We start from the raw sequence: 17,516 nt of genomic DNA on the forward strand, positions 1-17,516 counted from the left end.
GTTGGGTTTAATTTTTAATTAAATTTTTAACCCAACATTCGGGTTTGTCCATATGTGACCCAAATTTGGGTTAAAGCAACCCAGCATTGTTTAGAGTGTATTAACCTATTATGGATTCTTTCAATACTGAATGAAATACAAACACGATCAACCGTTTTCTCTTGTTCTGTGCAGTGCATTCTGGGATTGGTCTCTCTGTGAAGACTGCATGTGATCATGTGGTCGAGAACGCTCCTGTGATCAGTCCTTACACACTGTCTGACTTTCTTCTTCAACTCTTTTCATTGTACAATAAGCCTGATGGTTTATCAGCTGTGTGACTACAGTGAGACGAAGCCTGTGTTGTGTCTAAACCACTGACCGTCCTGTAGGTTTATAGTGTTAGCCTCATTACACACACACACACACACACACACAGATAACCGTTGTGAACATGCCATGCGACTAAGCGTCTCTGCTAAAGCCTTTGTTAGCTTGTTTGTTTTTCCTGGTCACATTTTAAAGACGTACTAAGCGAAACCGCATTGCCGCACCGAGGAAGCTTATTAAATGCTTAAATGCATGAAAGTGAATTTGTTGTTGTGTTTCAGATGAACACATGCGCATGCCTGGCGCTGTCGTGACGGTAATGAACACGTAGAAAGACCCTGCTAGTCTTTCAGAGGCGAAACGCTTCTCGTCGCTCCCCTCAGATTTACATCCCAGTTAATTGAATTGGAATATGATGCAATAAAACTGTCCCAGCCATGAAATAAAGGCCCAATCAAATTATTTCAATTGTTGCCTCCAGTCTCCTCCTCCCGTGAATGTTTCTAACATTAAGACCTTGTGAAAACTGAATTGGATTTTTGTGGTTTTCACTTCATTCAAAGATGCGGGATGTTTCTAGTGGAAAACCATCATTTGCATTTCTTCACTAGGACAATTATAAGGATCAATTATTGCTAGTAATTTCATAAGAAATTTGACTTATTGATTGATTTTATGTGCTTTATAGTGAGTGTTTATCATTTTTCAGAGGTTTCCAGAATGTTTGCATAAAATCATATCAGCTCGTCTGGCAAATTTTACTTTTTCGTATTAGATGGAAATTCGGATGTCTTTCTCTTCTGTGACAACAAGCTAAAAAAGTGACAAAAATAATTTCAGTGCTGTTCTTTAGAATTCCTAAGAATCCTGAAGAAGAAAAAAAGGTATCGCAGTGTTTCTTTAGCATCAAATCATCATATTAGAGTGATTTCTGATGGATCATGTGACCCTGAAGACTGAAAATACAGCTTTGATCACAGGAATAAATTACACTTTACTATATATTCGCATAGAAAACAGCTATTTTGAATCGTAATAATATTTCACAATTTTTACTGTATTTTTGATCACATAAGGTCAGCATAAAAGACAAAAACAAAATGAGAAATCCTCTTTTTCATTATAATTATTGAGTTGTTTGGGTTTCGACCATTAAAGCAGTCAATGTAGCTATGGTGTATTGTGAGCGCAGGTTGTCTGAGGTAAAGCTGATAACAGTGCTGATGAATGAGGCATGGAAAGCCAGTGCTGATCTGTGATCTGTGTGTGAGTGTGTTGTGAATGGAGCCGCTCTGTGATGTGGTGTGTCGAGGTTTTACTTCAGCTCGGAGTTCAAAGACCAGCGCTTTGTAACCGTCTTTCGTTTACACGGGCTCTCAGAGATGAAACTCGCACGTCTTCGGGGAGGACAGGTTGCGTTTGCTTACAGATTTAACCAGCGCTTGATTTATAAATTGGCCGCCTTATTAGCACCCGGAGCGTTGTTATAAATGACCCCGGCGGGCACGGAGCGAGACATTCAGAGAACGAGATGTGCTGGGTTTCATGTTCTGCCCTCGAGGCGAACGAGGAGTCGCGGTGAGGGCAGATCTGGATGAGATTCCCCCCCGCCCGCGTGTTTACGGCTCCAGCGCGAGAGATCAGTCTCCAGCGCGCGGCTAATTAAAGCTGCCATGGCCGCGAGCCTGCCGGGATAATGTTCTATTATTATAGTCATTTGTTTCAATTAACCGCTCTGTGATTTTACAATAGCAACTGTGAACCTGCGTGGAGTGAGCCATCACTCCCAACAAGATGTCTTCAATCAGCGGCAGCGGGCGAGACTGAGATCGCTTACCCATCATGCCTTGTGCTTCGGGACTCGTTTTACACTGGGCATCAGAATCACTTACAATACGGTTCTGCAGTGAAATGCAATGCATTCAGAAAAAATTGGTGTACTGTAGAAACCATTTTCACACAGAGATTGCTAGTGAATTTCACAAATAAAACATGACATTTTTTTATATTTTAAGTTTGACTGGACGCATGATCTTTGGCATTAACAACTATATATAACAATAATATGGTCCCACCCTGAAATGCAATGCATTAAAAAAAAAATTGGTGTAGAAACCATTTTCACACAGAGATTGCTAGTGAATTGCACAAATAAAAACGTAAAATTCACAAATATTTTATCTTTGGCGTTAACAACTGAGTGTCTAATTTGGTTAGTTGCATTTTGCACTTTTTTCCTCTCTAGCTGTCGGACTCGTTTTACACTAAGCACCAGAATCACTTACAATACGGTTCTGCGGTGAAATGCAATGCATAAAAAAATGCATTGGTGTTGGTCACATGGAGATTGCTAGTGAATTTCACAAATAAAACATGACATTTTTTTTATATTTTAGGTTTGACTGGACACATGATCTTTGGCATTAACAACTATATATAACAATAATACGGTCCCACGGTGAAATGCAATGCATTAAAACAAATTGGTGTAGAAACCATTTTCACACAGAGATTGCTAGTGAATTGCGCAAATAAAAACGTACAATTTAATTCACAAGTATTTTATCTTTGGCGTTAACAACTAAGTGTCTATTTTGGTTAGTTGCATTTTGCACTTTTTTCCTCTCTAGCTGTCGGACTCGTTTTACACTGGGCACCAGAATCACTTACAATACGGTCCCTCCGTGAAACGCATTAACAAAAATAATATGTAGAAACCATTTTTACTCAGAGATTGCTAGTGAACTTCACAAATAAAACCGTGAAATTGTTTGACTGGACGCTTGATGCACGAGTGTCTATTTTGGTTAGTTGCATTTTGCACTTTTTTCCTGTAGCTGTCAGAACAGACCTGTGACCCATTTTAGGGGGGTGACCCACTAGTTGATCACCAGTGGCCTAGATTCACTCTCATTGGCTGTGTTGCGATATTTACTATTTTTGCATAATCTAATATAGTCAGATATGAGTCGGAAGCATCACTGCAGGTATTACTTAGGATTTATTTGTTGCATTAGGAATGGAGGGTCAAGTTGAGCACATTGCATTGTGGGAAACAGAATACAGTGTGCTTTTGTTGTGTTCTGCAAATTAAGTAGGCCATCCGCATGCAAACTGCAGAAGTGTCTATTCTGAACACAGAAACTTAATATAACTGGATTATTATGTGGCCTGAACATTTGACACATAAAGCAACACTTACAGGTGAAACTCGAAAAATGAGAATATGGTGCAAAAGTTGATTTATTTCAGTAATTCAACTTAAAAGGTGAAACTAATATATTATATAGACTCATTACATGCAAAGTGAGATATTTCAAGCCTTTATTTGTTATAATTTTGATGATTATGGATTACAGCTTATGAAAACCTTTTCACAATATTCTAATTTTGAATTTGGGGTTTTCATAAACTGTAATCCATAATCATCACAATTATAACAAATAAAGGCTTGAAATATCTCACTTTGCATGTAATGAGTCTATATAATATATTAGTTTCACCTTTTAAGTTGAATATTCTAATTTTTCGAGTTTCACCTGTATATGATTATTCTGGTGTAGTTATTTAGGTGGTTTTACTGTCAATGCATGATAATTCATGTAAAAAAATACAGTACAACTTTCTGGATCCTATTACATTTTCTGTCAATCATTAAAAGACACGTCACATCCAGAAGCAGATCGTACATTAGATGATCTACTGTATTCATTGGCTGAAGAGTATGCATACTTGATGAATATCAGTAATCGATATGATCTCAGATTCATTACAAGCATCTCTTCGGCTGGTTTGAGGTGTTGCTCTGACCAATTGCAGGAGATTTCGCAGACAATAGCATTCAGATATCCCACACACTCAATGCGAAGCTCATAATTGGATGGCGGTTGTTATTTGGCTGTGATGAACAGCGAGTTCAGAGAACTGAAGACACAACAGAGGAACAGGAAATGAAGTTTCCTAACACAGAGTCTCTGCTGAATGAACAGAACGAGTGTGGAACGAGTCTTAAATGCTTTCCGTTGCAAAAAAACTCTCTTAATCAGTTTTTTTGTTTTTCAGTGTTGTTTTCCAGTGACATTAGATATTAAAGGGTTAGTTCACCCAAAAATGAAAATGATGTCATTAATGACTCTCCCTCGTGTCGCTCCAAGCCCGTCAGACCTCCGTTCATCTTCAGGACACAGTTTAAGATATTTTAGATTTAGTCCGAGAGCTTTCTGTCCCTCCATTGTAAATGTGTGTACGGTATACTGTCCTTGTCCAGAAAGGAAATAAAGACATCATCAAAGTAGTCCATGTGACATCAGTGGGTTAGTTAGAGTGTGTTGAAGCATCGAAAATACATTTTGCTCCAAAAATAACAAAAACTCCGACTTTATTCAGCATTGTATTGTGTTCTGGTTCTGTTGTGGATCCGCGTTCAGTGCCGCTGCTGACGTGTGTCTGGTGTGTGTGTGTGTGTGTGTGTGTGTGTGTGTGTGTGTGTGTGTGTGTGTGTGTGTGTGTGTGTATTCGGGTTCTGTTGTGGATCCGCGTTCAGTGCCGCTGCTGACGTGTGTCTGGTGTGTGTGTGTGTGTGTGTGTGTGTGTGTGTATTCGGGTTCTGTTGTGGATCCGCGTTCAGTGCCGCTGCTGACGTGTGTCTGGTGTGTGTGTGTGTCTGGTGTGTGTGTGTGTGTGTGTGTGTGTGTGTGTGTGTGTGTATTCGGGTTCTGTTGTGGATCCGCGTTCAGTGCCGCTGCTGACGTGTGTCTGGTGTGTGTGTGTGTGTGTGTGTGTATTCGGGTTCTGTTGTGGATCCGCGTTCAGTGCCGCTGCTGACGTGTGTCTGGTGTGTGTGTGTGTGTGTGTGTGTGTGTATTCCGGTTCTGTTGTGGATCCGCGTTCAGTGCCGCTGCTGACGTGTGTCTGGTGTGTGTGTGTGTCTGGTGTGTGTGTGTGTGTGTGTGTGTGTGTGTATTCGGGTTCTGTTGTGGATCCGCGTTCAGTGCCGCCGCTGACGTGTGTCTGGTGTGTGTGTGTGTGTGTGTGTGTGTGTGTGTGTATTCGGGTTCTGTTGTGGATCCGCGTTCAGTGCCGCTGCTGACGTAAGACGCTGCTGACGTGTGTCTGGTGTGTGTGTGTGTGTGTGTGTGTATTCCGGTTCTGTTGTGGATCCGCGTTCAGTGCCGCTGCTGACGTGTGTCTGGTGTGTGTGTGTGTCTGGTGTGTGTGTGTGTGTGTGTGTGTGTGTGTATTCGGGTTCTGTTGTGGATCCGCGTTCAGTGCCGCCGCTGACGTGTGTCTGGTGTGTGTGTGTGTGTGTGTGTGTGTGTGTATTCGGGTTCTGTTGTGGATCTGCGTTCAGTGCCGCTGCTGACGTGTGTCTAGTAGCTGAAGATGAACGGAGGTCTGACGGGCTTGGGACGACATGAGGGAGAGTCATTAATAACATAATCTTCATTTTTGGGTGAAATAACCCTTTAAGTTGTTGCTACCAGAGAAAGTGAAAAACAAATTGTGGTTTAAAACAAAGAAAACGATTCGCTAAAGTGGTGAGAAAAACTTAACCATGTAAAGCCTGACATGAGATAATAAAATTAAATGGAACCTTTTATTGAACCTTAAGACAAGAACACATATTTGTTTGTATCATATTTTATGCATCAGGCATATAGTCTGATATAGTGAGAATATGGAGGAAAAAAAACAGCTCAATATTAGTCAGAGCAAAAATATGCAATTTATTCATATGGACAAAAAGTAAGATCAATAATGTAAATAAATGAGATTTTTATAACAGTATAGTAGATACTTACATAAAATGCACTTAATAATGTCTTAGTCCAATAAGATTATATTTAAATGCTTAGCTTATGATCAAAGCCCGTAGTTTTAAACTATATAATGCAATACAATGATGATTGAGAGATGAACAAATAAACCTGATGATCATATTTGATACTCATGATTTTTCTAAAAAGTGATGATTGATAATCAAGAAAACCGAAGTTGCTTCAGTCCAGTTATTCTCACATTAACTTGATAAAGTTAATAAAGACACGTGAAGCTCGAGCTGAAGGACGTTTGTGCAATTAAACTAAAAGACATTTGCTCGCTAAAACAGTGTAAACTGTCACTCAGAGACAGAAGGACAGGTTTATCGGCAAAGTTGTGATCATTTCGAGGCATTAGAAATTCATACGCAATGTACTGTAAATCATTGGTGTCTATGAACATGATATCTCAGTCTGAGCCGTAACCAGACACCATCCCCCCCATCAAGGTTTATACTATTTAGCAATTAGCATACAGTACCTATGGCAACCACTAACCTTTGTGAGACTGTTTCATGATGTTTGTACAGCCATCCAGCCAGCTTTATATAGCCTGAACACATGACTATTAGAGACAGCAGGGCAGGTTTTCTCTTTCACTCTCCCTTATTGATCAATCTCTCTCTCTCTCTCTCTCTCTCTCTCTCTCTCTCTCTCTCTCTCTCTCTAAAAACGCTGTCTCTCTGCAAACAGACAGCATTGCAAACAAATATTCAATATGTCATCTAAATGTGCAGTAAGCAGCCGGCAGACAATATATTGTTTGTTTAACAATTCACGCCGACTGCTTTGTCTAAATTGACAGTAAAGAGAGAAGTCGTTTGCTGAAGGTGCTCGTCTTTATTCTTTTGATTATAACCGTGACTCCAAATAAATTGAAAGCAAATGTGGTTTGGAATAACAGGGCCGGCCACGCTCTCACAAAACACTCGCTCGTTTGCCGATTTCCTTCGCTTAGAATTGCTTATTTTAATGTGAAATGTGAGAGCAATGGCTTTAGAAAATAATAAAAGTCTAATGTTAAAATAAGAGATGAAACGGTACAGTAGACTCTGTTTAAAGGACTGTGAATGTTGATGAAAACATCTCTTTCCATGCATGTTTTTAATATTTCCTTTTCTACAGATCTGAGTTTGATCTATGTGTATTTGTTATTGTAATAAAGCTTATTGAACATTAGTTAATGCATTAACTAACAATGAGCAGTACATGTGCTAGTTTCTTTGCTGACGTTAAAAACTATTAACTATCAAACACTGATAGTTCATGTTAGCTCGGGTCCATTAAATAATCTTTACAGATACTAGTCAATGTATTAGTTAAAATTAATGAACACTAACTAAGATTAATAAATGTTTTAAGGCCCGTTCACACCATAAACAATAACCACAGCACAACCATAACGGCACAGAGAAACGATATAGTCTAAATACTTTCAGATTAATAATAAAAACTCTGACAGCCAATCAGAATCAATCCTGCTTTTAAGAGCTCGAGCATTTAAAGCGACAGACGACAAAACTGCAGCAAACCGAACGATGTCGTCCACTAGTGTGAGCGCTGATTTATTAATCGTTATAGTTATGGTTATGGTTATGGTGTGAACAGACCGTCAGAAGCACTTTTAATTGTTAGTTCATATAAACACATGTATTTAACTAATGTTAATGAACAGACCTTATTGTAAAGTGTTAACAATAAACTAAACTAAAAAAATATATATTTTAAAGGCACAATATGTAGGTTTTTTTCGCCACAAGAGGGCGCAGTTTCCAACAATAACACAGGTGTAGGTTGATGACGCAGTGATGCGCTGAATGATGGGACTTGCTGTCAAGCTGATGGATCTAATAATGTTTATGGATGAGTGCAAACATTCATGTTTTTTAACATTACAGTGGTATGAAGCAGGTCGCGATTGCTAAAGAGACAGATATCACACGCGAGTCCCGCGGATATAAAGGAATAAGGACATTTAATTCTACCGAACCCGCGAGTGCTGGATGACTCACACAGGTCAGTTTATTAGACGAATTAAACTTGAGATAACGCAGCGCTGCTTCACTCGGTCTAACGTTACACTATCACACTAAACGGCATTTAAATGTGTGTTGAAAGTTATAATGTTATACTACGTGTTAGTTCGTTTGCTATACGAAACTAGCAGTCAGCTAGATCAACATTAGAATAACATACTGACCATATTCTAACATTTCATCATGTTGAGCTAACGTTATATAACATTGATTTGTTTTATGTACATTTGCTCACCGGTCTAATAAAGCTGTCGTGACTCGTGAAGCTCTGTCGAGTCCAAGTTAGTCGCGGACGCTAGCTCTCGGCATCTCAAAAACGCCACGCTGATATTGATCCTCATTTTAGTTCTCCTTGTTTGTGCCAAAGTCTGCTTGCCATGGTCTATGTTTGAAAGAAACAAGAACTGCGTGCCGCTAAACGCTACGCACTACGCAGTTGTCCACGTCTGTCGCCATGGTTACGTCATGGCTATGGCGGTATGAACGGAAACCGAGGATAGCGCGGATATTGCGTCATTGACAGGCGACATTTTTTTCCGGGACGGCCACTTTTTAAAACTGGAATTTCTCTGAAATAAAAAATCTTTGGAGACTTTTGGGATATTGTAAGTACACAACTGCAGGAAATATATTACACTGTTCAAGTGATTTTTTTTTGGATATTTTATTACAAAATTCTTACATATTGTACCTTTAAAGGTAATACTTTTACTAAGGTAATTCATTATTTCTAAATGATCACAGAAGTACTGGGATAAAAGGTTATAGTTCGGATGTAAATACTGATGTCTACGGTAGTGATCAAAATATAGTAAATCACCTTTTGAAAGTAACACGGCGCTTCAAATAAAGGATTGTGTCATTACACCGTTACACCAGTAGGCGGCGACAAGAGACTGTTAAAATGCATTCGTCATTGAATCATTCATTTAAGATATTCGTTCAAAAACTCTGATTCATCCAGTAATGACACAAGTGAAGTCTTAATGAGTGAGTCATTGAATCATTCATTCAAGAGATTCGTTCAAAAACGCTGATTCATCCAGTAATGACACAAGTGAAGTCTTAATGAGTGAGTCATTGAATCATTCATTCAAGAGATTCGTTCAAAAACGCTGATTCATCCAGTAATGACACAAGTGAAGTCTTAATGAGTGAGTCATTGAATCATTCATTCAAGAGATTCTTTCAAAAACGCTGATTCATCCAGTAATGACACAAGTGAAGTCTTTATGAGTGAGTCATTGAATCATTCATTCAGGAGATTCGTTCAAAAAACGCTGATTCATCCAGTAATGACACAAGTGAAGTCTTTATGAGTGAGTCATTGAATCATTCATTCAAGAGATTCGTTCAAAAACGCTGATTCATCCAGTAATGACACAAGTGAAGTCTTTATGAGTGAGTCATTGAATCATTCACTCAATCCTATTTTTTTTAATTACTCAGAGTAATTAAACATTTTAAATAGACTGCAGCCATTAACGTTTTGTGAGAACCTCATGTTAATTTGTGTAGTTGTCTGTTCAGAATTGCGGGAGAACGTTTGAAGCTAAATAAATAAATAAATAAAAATAGCAATTTAGACAGAATTGTGCAGTTCTAATCTATGCAAATGGTTATTTTGTTGAGCTTTCCTGACAATTTCATCTGGTTGTGTATTTGGCAGGTCCCTAAACAGAAAGAGAGATAAAACACAGTTAATCGTGTGCATTTTTCTCATTTTATTATATATTTTTTTTTGCACGGCCTTTTCTCAGCAAGAAATGGGCCAGTAATTCGAGTCAACACTATTGAAATGATATTCAGAATTTCAAACGGGACGAGGGCGCTGCAATGATGCTTTGGAAACAAATACCATAAATTATTCAGCGAGCGAGAGAGAGAGAGAGAGAGAATAGACTATGATAGATTGGTGGTTTTCGCGGCTGACTGCGGAGTCGTCCCGGTACCTTTTGTCCCAACAAAGGTTCCAATCACAGAATTGGGCCGTAATATGAAAATTCGCTCAGTGAGCCCATTGGCTTCTCTCTCTCTCTCTCTCTCTCTCTTGTCTTTTGTGTGTTGTGCGCCCAGATTAAAGAAGAGGGTGATGCTCTTGGCCGGCAGCGGTTGCTATGGAAATGGGGTTGCCGTCGCTATGATAGGCCATTCATGTTTGATTAATTGGTTTTTCAATGCTTCTTGGTTTGTGAAAGCCCTTAAAGAGCAACTCCACGGAAAATGGAAAATTAATGGATTCTCTCTCTCTCTCCCTCTCTCTCCCCAACATTAAAGCTATTTCGCTGCATTTGAAAATTGAACTAATGGTGTTGCTGAAATTTGATTTGAGGTTGGAGGTTGTGTTTGCGCTGCTTCTGGAGGGGCTGTGGAGTATTCCACATCTGAAACGTCTAAATGAGGAAAGCCTTTGTTTCAGGTCTGCTTTTGTACCGACACATAGTAGGATGTGTCCTGTATATTCCAGGCTGATTCAAACTGCTCGCGTTTTCTTGCTCTTTCATTTTAAATTTCATCTATTAGCAAGTCTTGAGAGGTTAATTAGCACTATTACAAGCTCTCGCTAAGATCACAGGCGTTACGGTAATGTTTACTCTGCCCAGACCTCTCTGACTTCATGAATCATTTTAAAAGCACACAGTTGATGTTTAATTCAGCTCGACTCGTGAATGTTGCATGGAGCTAATAAATGCAAGTTCATCAACTTTCTCTATTTGGCTTTCTTTTTGATTTGTGGCTGGCTAAGTATTCCTATTTATGTGTAAATGAACACATCCGTTCGCAGTCCTGCCGTCGACATCCGCTCACATCTCCTGATGAGATGCTTTTTGAAGAGCAGCCACGGAAATGAAACATGGTGAAATATTAAAATACAGATGCTCAGTTTGAGAGGATTCTGTGATTTGAGAGAAATTAGAACCGGTGCGTTTTTAGCAAATTAACTAACTTAATTTAGCAATGCCTGGTTTGAAAAAGAGGATTTGCATATATATATATGGCATGGTATAAATGTACTAATGTATGCATAAAATAAAGAGTTGCATCATTGCGCAGTATTTCAGCATCTTATTAAACACAATCAGGTTTAACCAGGTGCAAAATGCACTAAGAAGATATTAATGTACAGTTGCACCATGCAAATTGCATTTCGACCACAATTCGCTCTCCTGTATGTACAGTAGTTGCATTACTGCTTATTTACTCAATTGTTTATGCATATATATGATTTATGTCTTATGTGGTGAATTCTTGCTGTTGTTTTTGAGTGTCAAGTCATTAATGTGGTTGCTTTGGGATTCTTCCGGGTTGAGCGCCGCCGATGGCCTTGTGGCTTTCTGAAGTAGCTTTGAAATTCATGCTGAGAGAAGTGCGGTTGATGACTTACAGTAAATGATGCTTATCTATCTAGATCACTCTCTCTAATCTGTTTATGATATAAGTCAGGCTGAAACTATAAAGGACACTTTCAAAACCCCAGGGTTCAGTTGCATTGCAATTTTGCATATATAGCGTCATATATCTACGGCCTCCTTAAATTAGGTCAGTGCATTGATAAGAGCTTTGTTTTGTAGTCATCATAGAGTTAACTCACCTTAACCTTAACTAGCCACCAATAATCAGACGTCTGCTGCAAAGGGTGAGGGAAGAAGCGAATATCTTTTTAAAGGGTCTCTGTAGAAGAGAAAAGACTAAAGGCGAAACGGCCTCAATTGGTTATTTCTTTTCAAAATTACTCGTAGTAAAGTCTGGTCTTCTTCTCTCACCCTAGATGCCGGCGTTTGCGGGGCAAGCGGGCAGTTATTACCCCCGTGCCCACCACAGCCCCATGATAAACAGATCTGCCCGGATACTGCCCCACCCCATGAGCGCCCTGTCCCAGCTCAGCTCTCAGATTGGCCAAGGCTCCTTTACACACGGTTCCCCGTCATCGTCAGGAAGTCAGTCAGCCACGCCCTCCCCCTCAAGCTCCGCCCAGGAAGAGGAAGCGAAGTACCACTCAAAGGTACATCAACGTTTCCTCCAGAGATCTGGCGTTTTACAGAGCGATCGGCATTAAGCTGCACGTTATTTAACAGCCGGTTATTTTTCCTCATGCATTTTCTTAATGCATTATGTATCATAAACATGTTCTTTCCTACACTGCTGGGTTATTTCAATATAAATTTGGGTCAAATATGGACAAACCCAAATGATGGGTTAAAAATGTAATTAAAAAATGTACAGTTGAAAGTGAAAGTTGAAGTTGGGTTAAAATTTTAAATTACATTTTTAACCCAACATTTGGGTTTGTCCATATTTGACCCAATTTTGGGTTAAAACAACCCCACTCTAAAAAATGCTGGGTTATTTCAACCCAAATTTGGGTCAAATATGGACAAACCCAAATGTTGGGTTAAAAATGTAATTAAAAAATGTACAGTTGAAAGTGAAAGTTGAAGTTGGGTTAAAATTTTAAATTACATTTTTAACCCAACATTTGGGTTGGTCCATATTTGACCCAATTTTGGGTTAAAACAACCCAGCATTGTTTAGAGTGAATAGTTAACTTATGTTTGCTTAAAATAAGCAATATTCATTTGAATGAACCTTGAAATGGTAAAAATATATGCAGAAATTACTATTAACTGAGATTAATGCATGCATTTCACCATTGCATTAGCTTATTGTAAAGCATTAGTGATGGCTATCGATTTGCAGTCAATGATTTTAACTAAGATTTACTCTAGATTTTAAAAAGTTAGAAATTAATACTTTTATTGTGCATAAACACATTAAGTTGCTCAAAAGTGACAACATAATGTTACAAAATAAATAAATGCTGTTCTTTTGAACTTTCTATTCATCAAAGAATCCTGAAAAATAAAATAAATCAGGGTTTCCACAAAAAAATAAACTATTATCAACATTGCTCATCTAATATGAGCATCAGATCCTCATATTAGAGTGATTTCTGAAGGATCATGTGACTCTGAAGACTGGAGTAGTGATGCTGAAAATTCAGCTTTGATCACAGGAATAAATTACACTTTATTATATATTCACATAGAAAACAGATGATTTAAATTCTAATAATATTTCACAATTTTTACTGTATTTTTGATCAAATAAATGCAGCCTTGATGAGCAGAAGAGACTTGCCGACCCACAGTGTTGCACTGCCAACAAATGATTATCATAATTATATTTTCTGGCCACAGATGATCATACATCATCAGTGAATGACCTCAGAGCTCATGGCAGGTCTGAAAGGTTTATATATATTGAAAATAATTAATGTGATTTTTATTTCCGGAGCCATCTGTTGCGCGTTATAAAGGAGCATAAATGGCAGACGAGAGCTTTGAGAATTATTTCCTCTCTTTATTTGTGAATGTTTTCCGTGCGTCTCAATAGTGTTTACAAATCTCTGCATTTTGACTTCACATCTTGACGTCTTTTGTTCACTGTGATTTGCTGGCAAAAACATGTTGCTCTCTCTCTCTCACTCTCTATCCTTCTTTTCATTTTCATTGTCCCAGAAAACCAATTACTCCTGCTTGTCCGTCATCCTCTCCTTTTATTGGAAGTGTCAGTTTGAATTTAATTTGAATGTTGCATGTAATGCGCAGGCAGCTCGAAATCCCTCATTATCGCAACGCTGCATGCTTAATTGGATTGGAGAATACAAAGAGTGAATTAACTTACATGATGTTTAAATGACATTGTTCTTCAGCGAGCTTACGGAAGAGTCCGGCCTCACGCAGCACAAAGTCCAGTGCAATTATACCTGGTCCGAGTAGATCTAAAGCCAGTCAACACAAGTCAGAAGCCTTTCAGCCAGCCGGGATTGTTGGTTCAATCCTGGTGGATTTTAATAATAATAATAATAATAATGCCGTCTGGACAAAGGGAACAATTAGCACATTTCATTCCCAGTGGTATTTCCTCCGCTGGAAGTGCTCCTCGACACATACAAACACACGCTAATGCATTTAAACTCTGTGACACTGACACAATCCTGTGTTTCATTTTCCTCTGGAATGTGCCGTGCGCTTATGGAGGGCACGTGTGTGTGTGTATGGCTCATGTGTGTTTGTTTACGCTTAATCAAATTAAATGTACATAAATCTAAAGCATTTAGAGGCCAGATTCCAATCTATTCCCAGAATGCATTACCTGGCGTGGGCGTGTGTATGTGTGTAATTGACATATGCTGTGTATATTCATGCACGTGTGAATGTGTGTGTTTTTGCACATTAATTGAATCCAGGAGTCTTTAGTTTGGATGTATGCAGCTGTGCACATATAGGCGTCACGCGTGTGGACATGCACATACACACACGAGACACGTGAATGTGGAGTATATGCAAAAACACGTACAATCATGCACATATTACTAGTGTATAAAAACTCTTTATCGAGTTACTCTGACGCACGCAAACTCGTTTTCACATCAAACACAAAGCAGAACATTGCATTTGCTAAAGCAGCATTGACAAACTTCATAAAAAAGGTTTATCATCGCCACAATAAGACGAGAACTCGTGCAAGTATGAGGAACCAGTGCACTACACTACATACTCAACATGTTCACTATCCAAAAAAACATTGGACTGACAACATGTTTGGACTTGATTCAAATCAAACCCTCACTCTGCGTTTCCGACAGTTCGGAGAGAGACATATGCTCTAGTCAAATCACATATGAATATTTTTGGTATGAAATTTTATTAAAAGATGGTTTTGGACATGAAATTGTTTATTTTCTGTGTTGATGTATTTCCTGTTGGAATTGAGTCTTATTTTGCAGAACAATTTATTGAACTAAAATTGAATTATTGTTAGTTAACTTAAAATAACATAAATTAATAATAAAATATAAATATAATATGTATATATATATATACATATATTAACATATATTAATATATTATTAAGTATTAATATAGTAATATATATAATAATAATAATGTATAAGAATAGTCTTTAATATTTACTTTTTTAATATATATATTAAAGACTACTTCTATAGTATAAAAAAGTTTACTTTTTAATATTTTCCTTCACTTTTTTTCATTTTATTTTTCAAAGTCTGTATATATAATTTTGAATAATTTAATATTAATATATACATTTATATATTGACATATTAATAATATATTATTAAGTAATATATTAATATATAATAGTATATATTAACATATTCATATATTGTTATTAAGTAATATATTAATATATAATATTTTATATGAACATATTCATATATTATTATTAAGTAATATATTCATTTATTAGTATATGTAATAATAGTATTAATAATAATAATATATTAGTCGTTTTTAATATTTACTTTTTCATAATTTTAAAACACTATATACAACTTATATTTAATTATATATATAAGATTGAATAATACAACTTAATAATAATATGCATGTGTACTTCTATATTAATATAAAAGTCTAGTCTTTAGTATTTACTTTTTAATATTTCATGTTTTTTTCACATTAAGAGAAAAATCTATTGTTTCTGAGTTATCACGTGCTAGTTTATGATTTCATTGTATCTCGAAGACTCGTTTTGACTGTTCTGCGTAATCATCGTCATGTAAATCCCATGTAAAGTCAGAGTGAATGGAGATTTCATGCTACATTTCCTCTCTCTTCAAATTAGTTTCTCTTTTTTGGTACATTGAAAATGCTGATGAGAGAGAACGATGTTATCTAACCATCAAGTTCTGTCCTAGAAACCTCGTTCACTCGTTTGCTTTAACTCTTCTTTGTTTTTGGTCCTGTTAAAGACAAAGATGTATTGTTCACCATTCTTTATTTCTCTCTGTCCGTATCCTCATTTCGACTCATTTAAATAATGGAATTGTGTTTCTATTTTAAATGCACAGTGGTTTTAGATGAAGAAATGCATATTAGTGTGCATCAGACATGAGATGATGCAGCACTGATTCAAATGGGATATTAACAACGTCTGCTGGACTCTCTGCATTAAGAAATCAATTTCATCCGCAATGTTTGAGCGCTCAGAAGAGAGTCCACGAACTGTCAGAGTAGATTACAGCGCCGGCGCTTGACTGAAAGCATTCTGCAATCCAGTGCATCCCATTTTTATTTCATGATGTTTGCAGATAAAAGACAACCCGCATTTGCATCGCCAAACATGCATGTGACTGGAACAGCAGTGCATGATGGGAGATGTAGACGCACTTGAAGAACTCTTCGATATCAACAAACTACACATGCATTTAATATTTCATTTTCATTCTTTGCTCTTCAAGGAAACTGACTTTACCATGTGATTTTACCAAAAAAAGACTTTACCACTCGGTGATTGGCTATTTTATGTAGAATGCGGGACTTATTTTTGCCATATTGCGCAATGCACTTTTCCCCAATTCTTACGTAATATGAGTGACCCGTCTTTGTACAGTCAAACCAAAAATTATTCAGACACCAGATATCATTTTTTATATGTTTTTACTAGGACACTATCAACTAATGTAAGTGAGGAGAGCAAAATAAAGTAAACTGTGACATGTTATACCCAATAATTCTTCATACAGCGACTACCAGTGACATTTATACAAATTTGGAACCAAAAATGATTCCTCCACTTTGAGCTGATCATGTTTTCTTCAGTGTGTTTTCTGTAATTGCCAATGCTCTTTTTACACACAGACTGAACAACATGAAGCATTGCTTGGTCACTGGTTGAGCTAAACTGGTATTATCTAATTGTGTAGTTAAATTTAACAGCTGACAGATATTCAACATAATTCATGTGTGAGAGTCTAACAGAAGGACGGACAAAACCAGTCAAATATCAACTGATTTAATAACTCTGAGTTCTGCTCATATTTTATCACCATTTTCTAAACTATAGCGAATAAACTGAGATAATGTGAGAAATGTTGAAGGTTTTTGTTTGTAGTCACAATGTCTAAATGCAACATTGAAACACACAAGAGTTTTAGCATTTGAGCTTTAGACAAGTCATCTGTCTTGTTGACTAAAGTAAATGCATCCCGACTCATTCGTTTTCTCTCTCTTTGTGTTCAGATCACAGGAGAGAAGCGACCCTCCTCTGACATGATGAAGCCCAAGCCCAAACCTCAGAAGAAGAAGAAGAAGAAGGACCCGAACGAGCCGCAGAAGCCCGTCTCAGCGTACGCTCTCTTCTTCAGGGACACTCAGGCCGCCATCAAGGGCCAAAACCCCAACGCCACCTTTGGGGACGTGTCCAAGATCGTGGCCTCCATGTGGGACAGTCTGGGAGAGGAACAGAAACAAGTCAGTAAATGCAGAACGACTGGATGGATGGATGGATGGGTGGATGGATGGATGGGTGGATGGGTGGATGG

At 37.7% G+C, this 17,516-nt stretch overlaps 1 protein-coding gene across 6 annotated transcripts in view; it reads left to right on the top strand.

The window, feature by feature from the left end:
• tox2 (TOX high mobility group box family member 2) overlaps positions 1-17,516 on the top strand; it is a 153,794-nt gene that overhangs the window by 112,471 nt on the left and 23,807 nt on the right. For 4 of the 6 annotated variants that reach the window (XM_056237571.1, XM_056237569.1, XM_056237570.1 and 1 more), the window contains 2 exons: positions 11,934-12,167; positions 17,215-17,445. In XM_056237571.1, coding sequence (XP_056093546.1) covers positions 11,934-12,167; positions 17,215-17,445 — 465 coding nt within the window. The remainder of the gene's footprint in view (positions 1-11,933; positions 12,168-17,214; positions 17,446-17,516) is intronic. The other 2 variants (XM_056237573.1, XM_056237572.1) reach the window with 1 other exon arrangement.

The sequence above is a fragment of the Rhinichthys klamathensis genome, unplaced genomic scaffold (assembly GCF_029890125.1).
Source record: "Rhinichthys klamathensis goyatoka isolate OS25496 unplaced genomic scaffold, OSU_Roscu_1.1 h1tg000488l_1, whole genome shotgun sequence".
Lineage (NCBI taxonomy): Eukaryota > Metazoa > Chordata > Actinopteri > Cypriniformes > Leuciscidae > Rhinichthys > Rhinichthys klamathensis.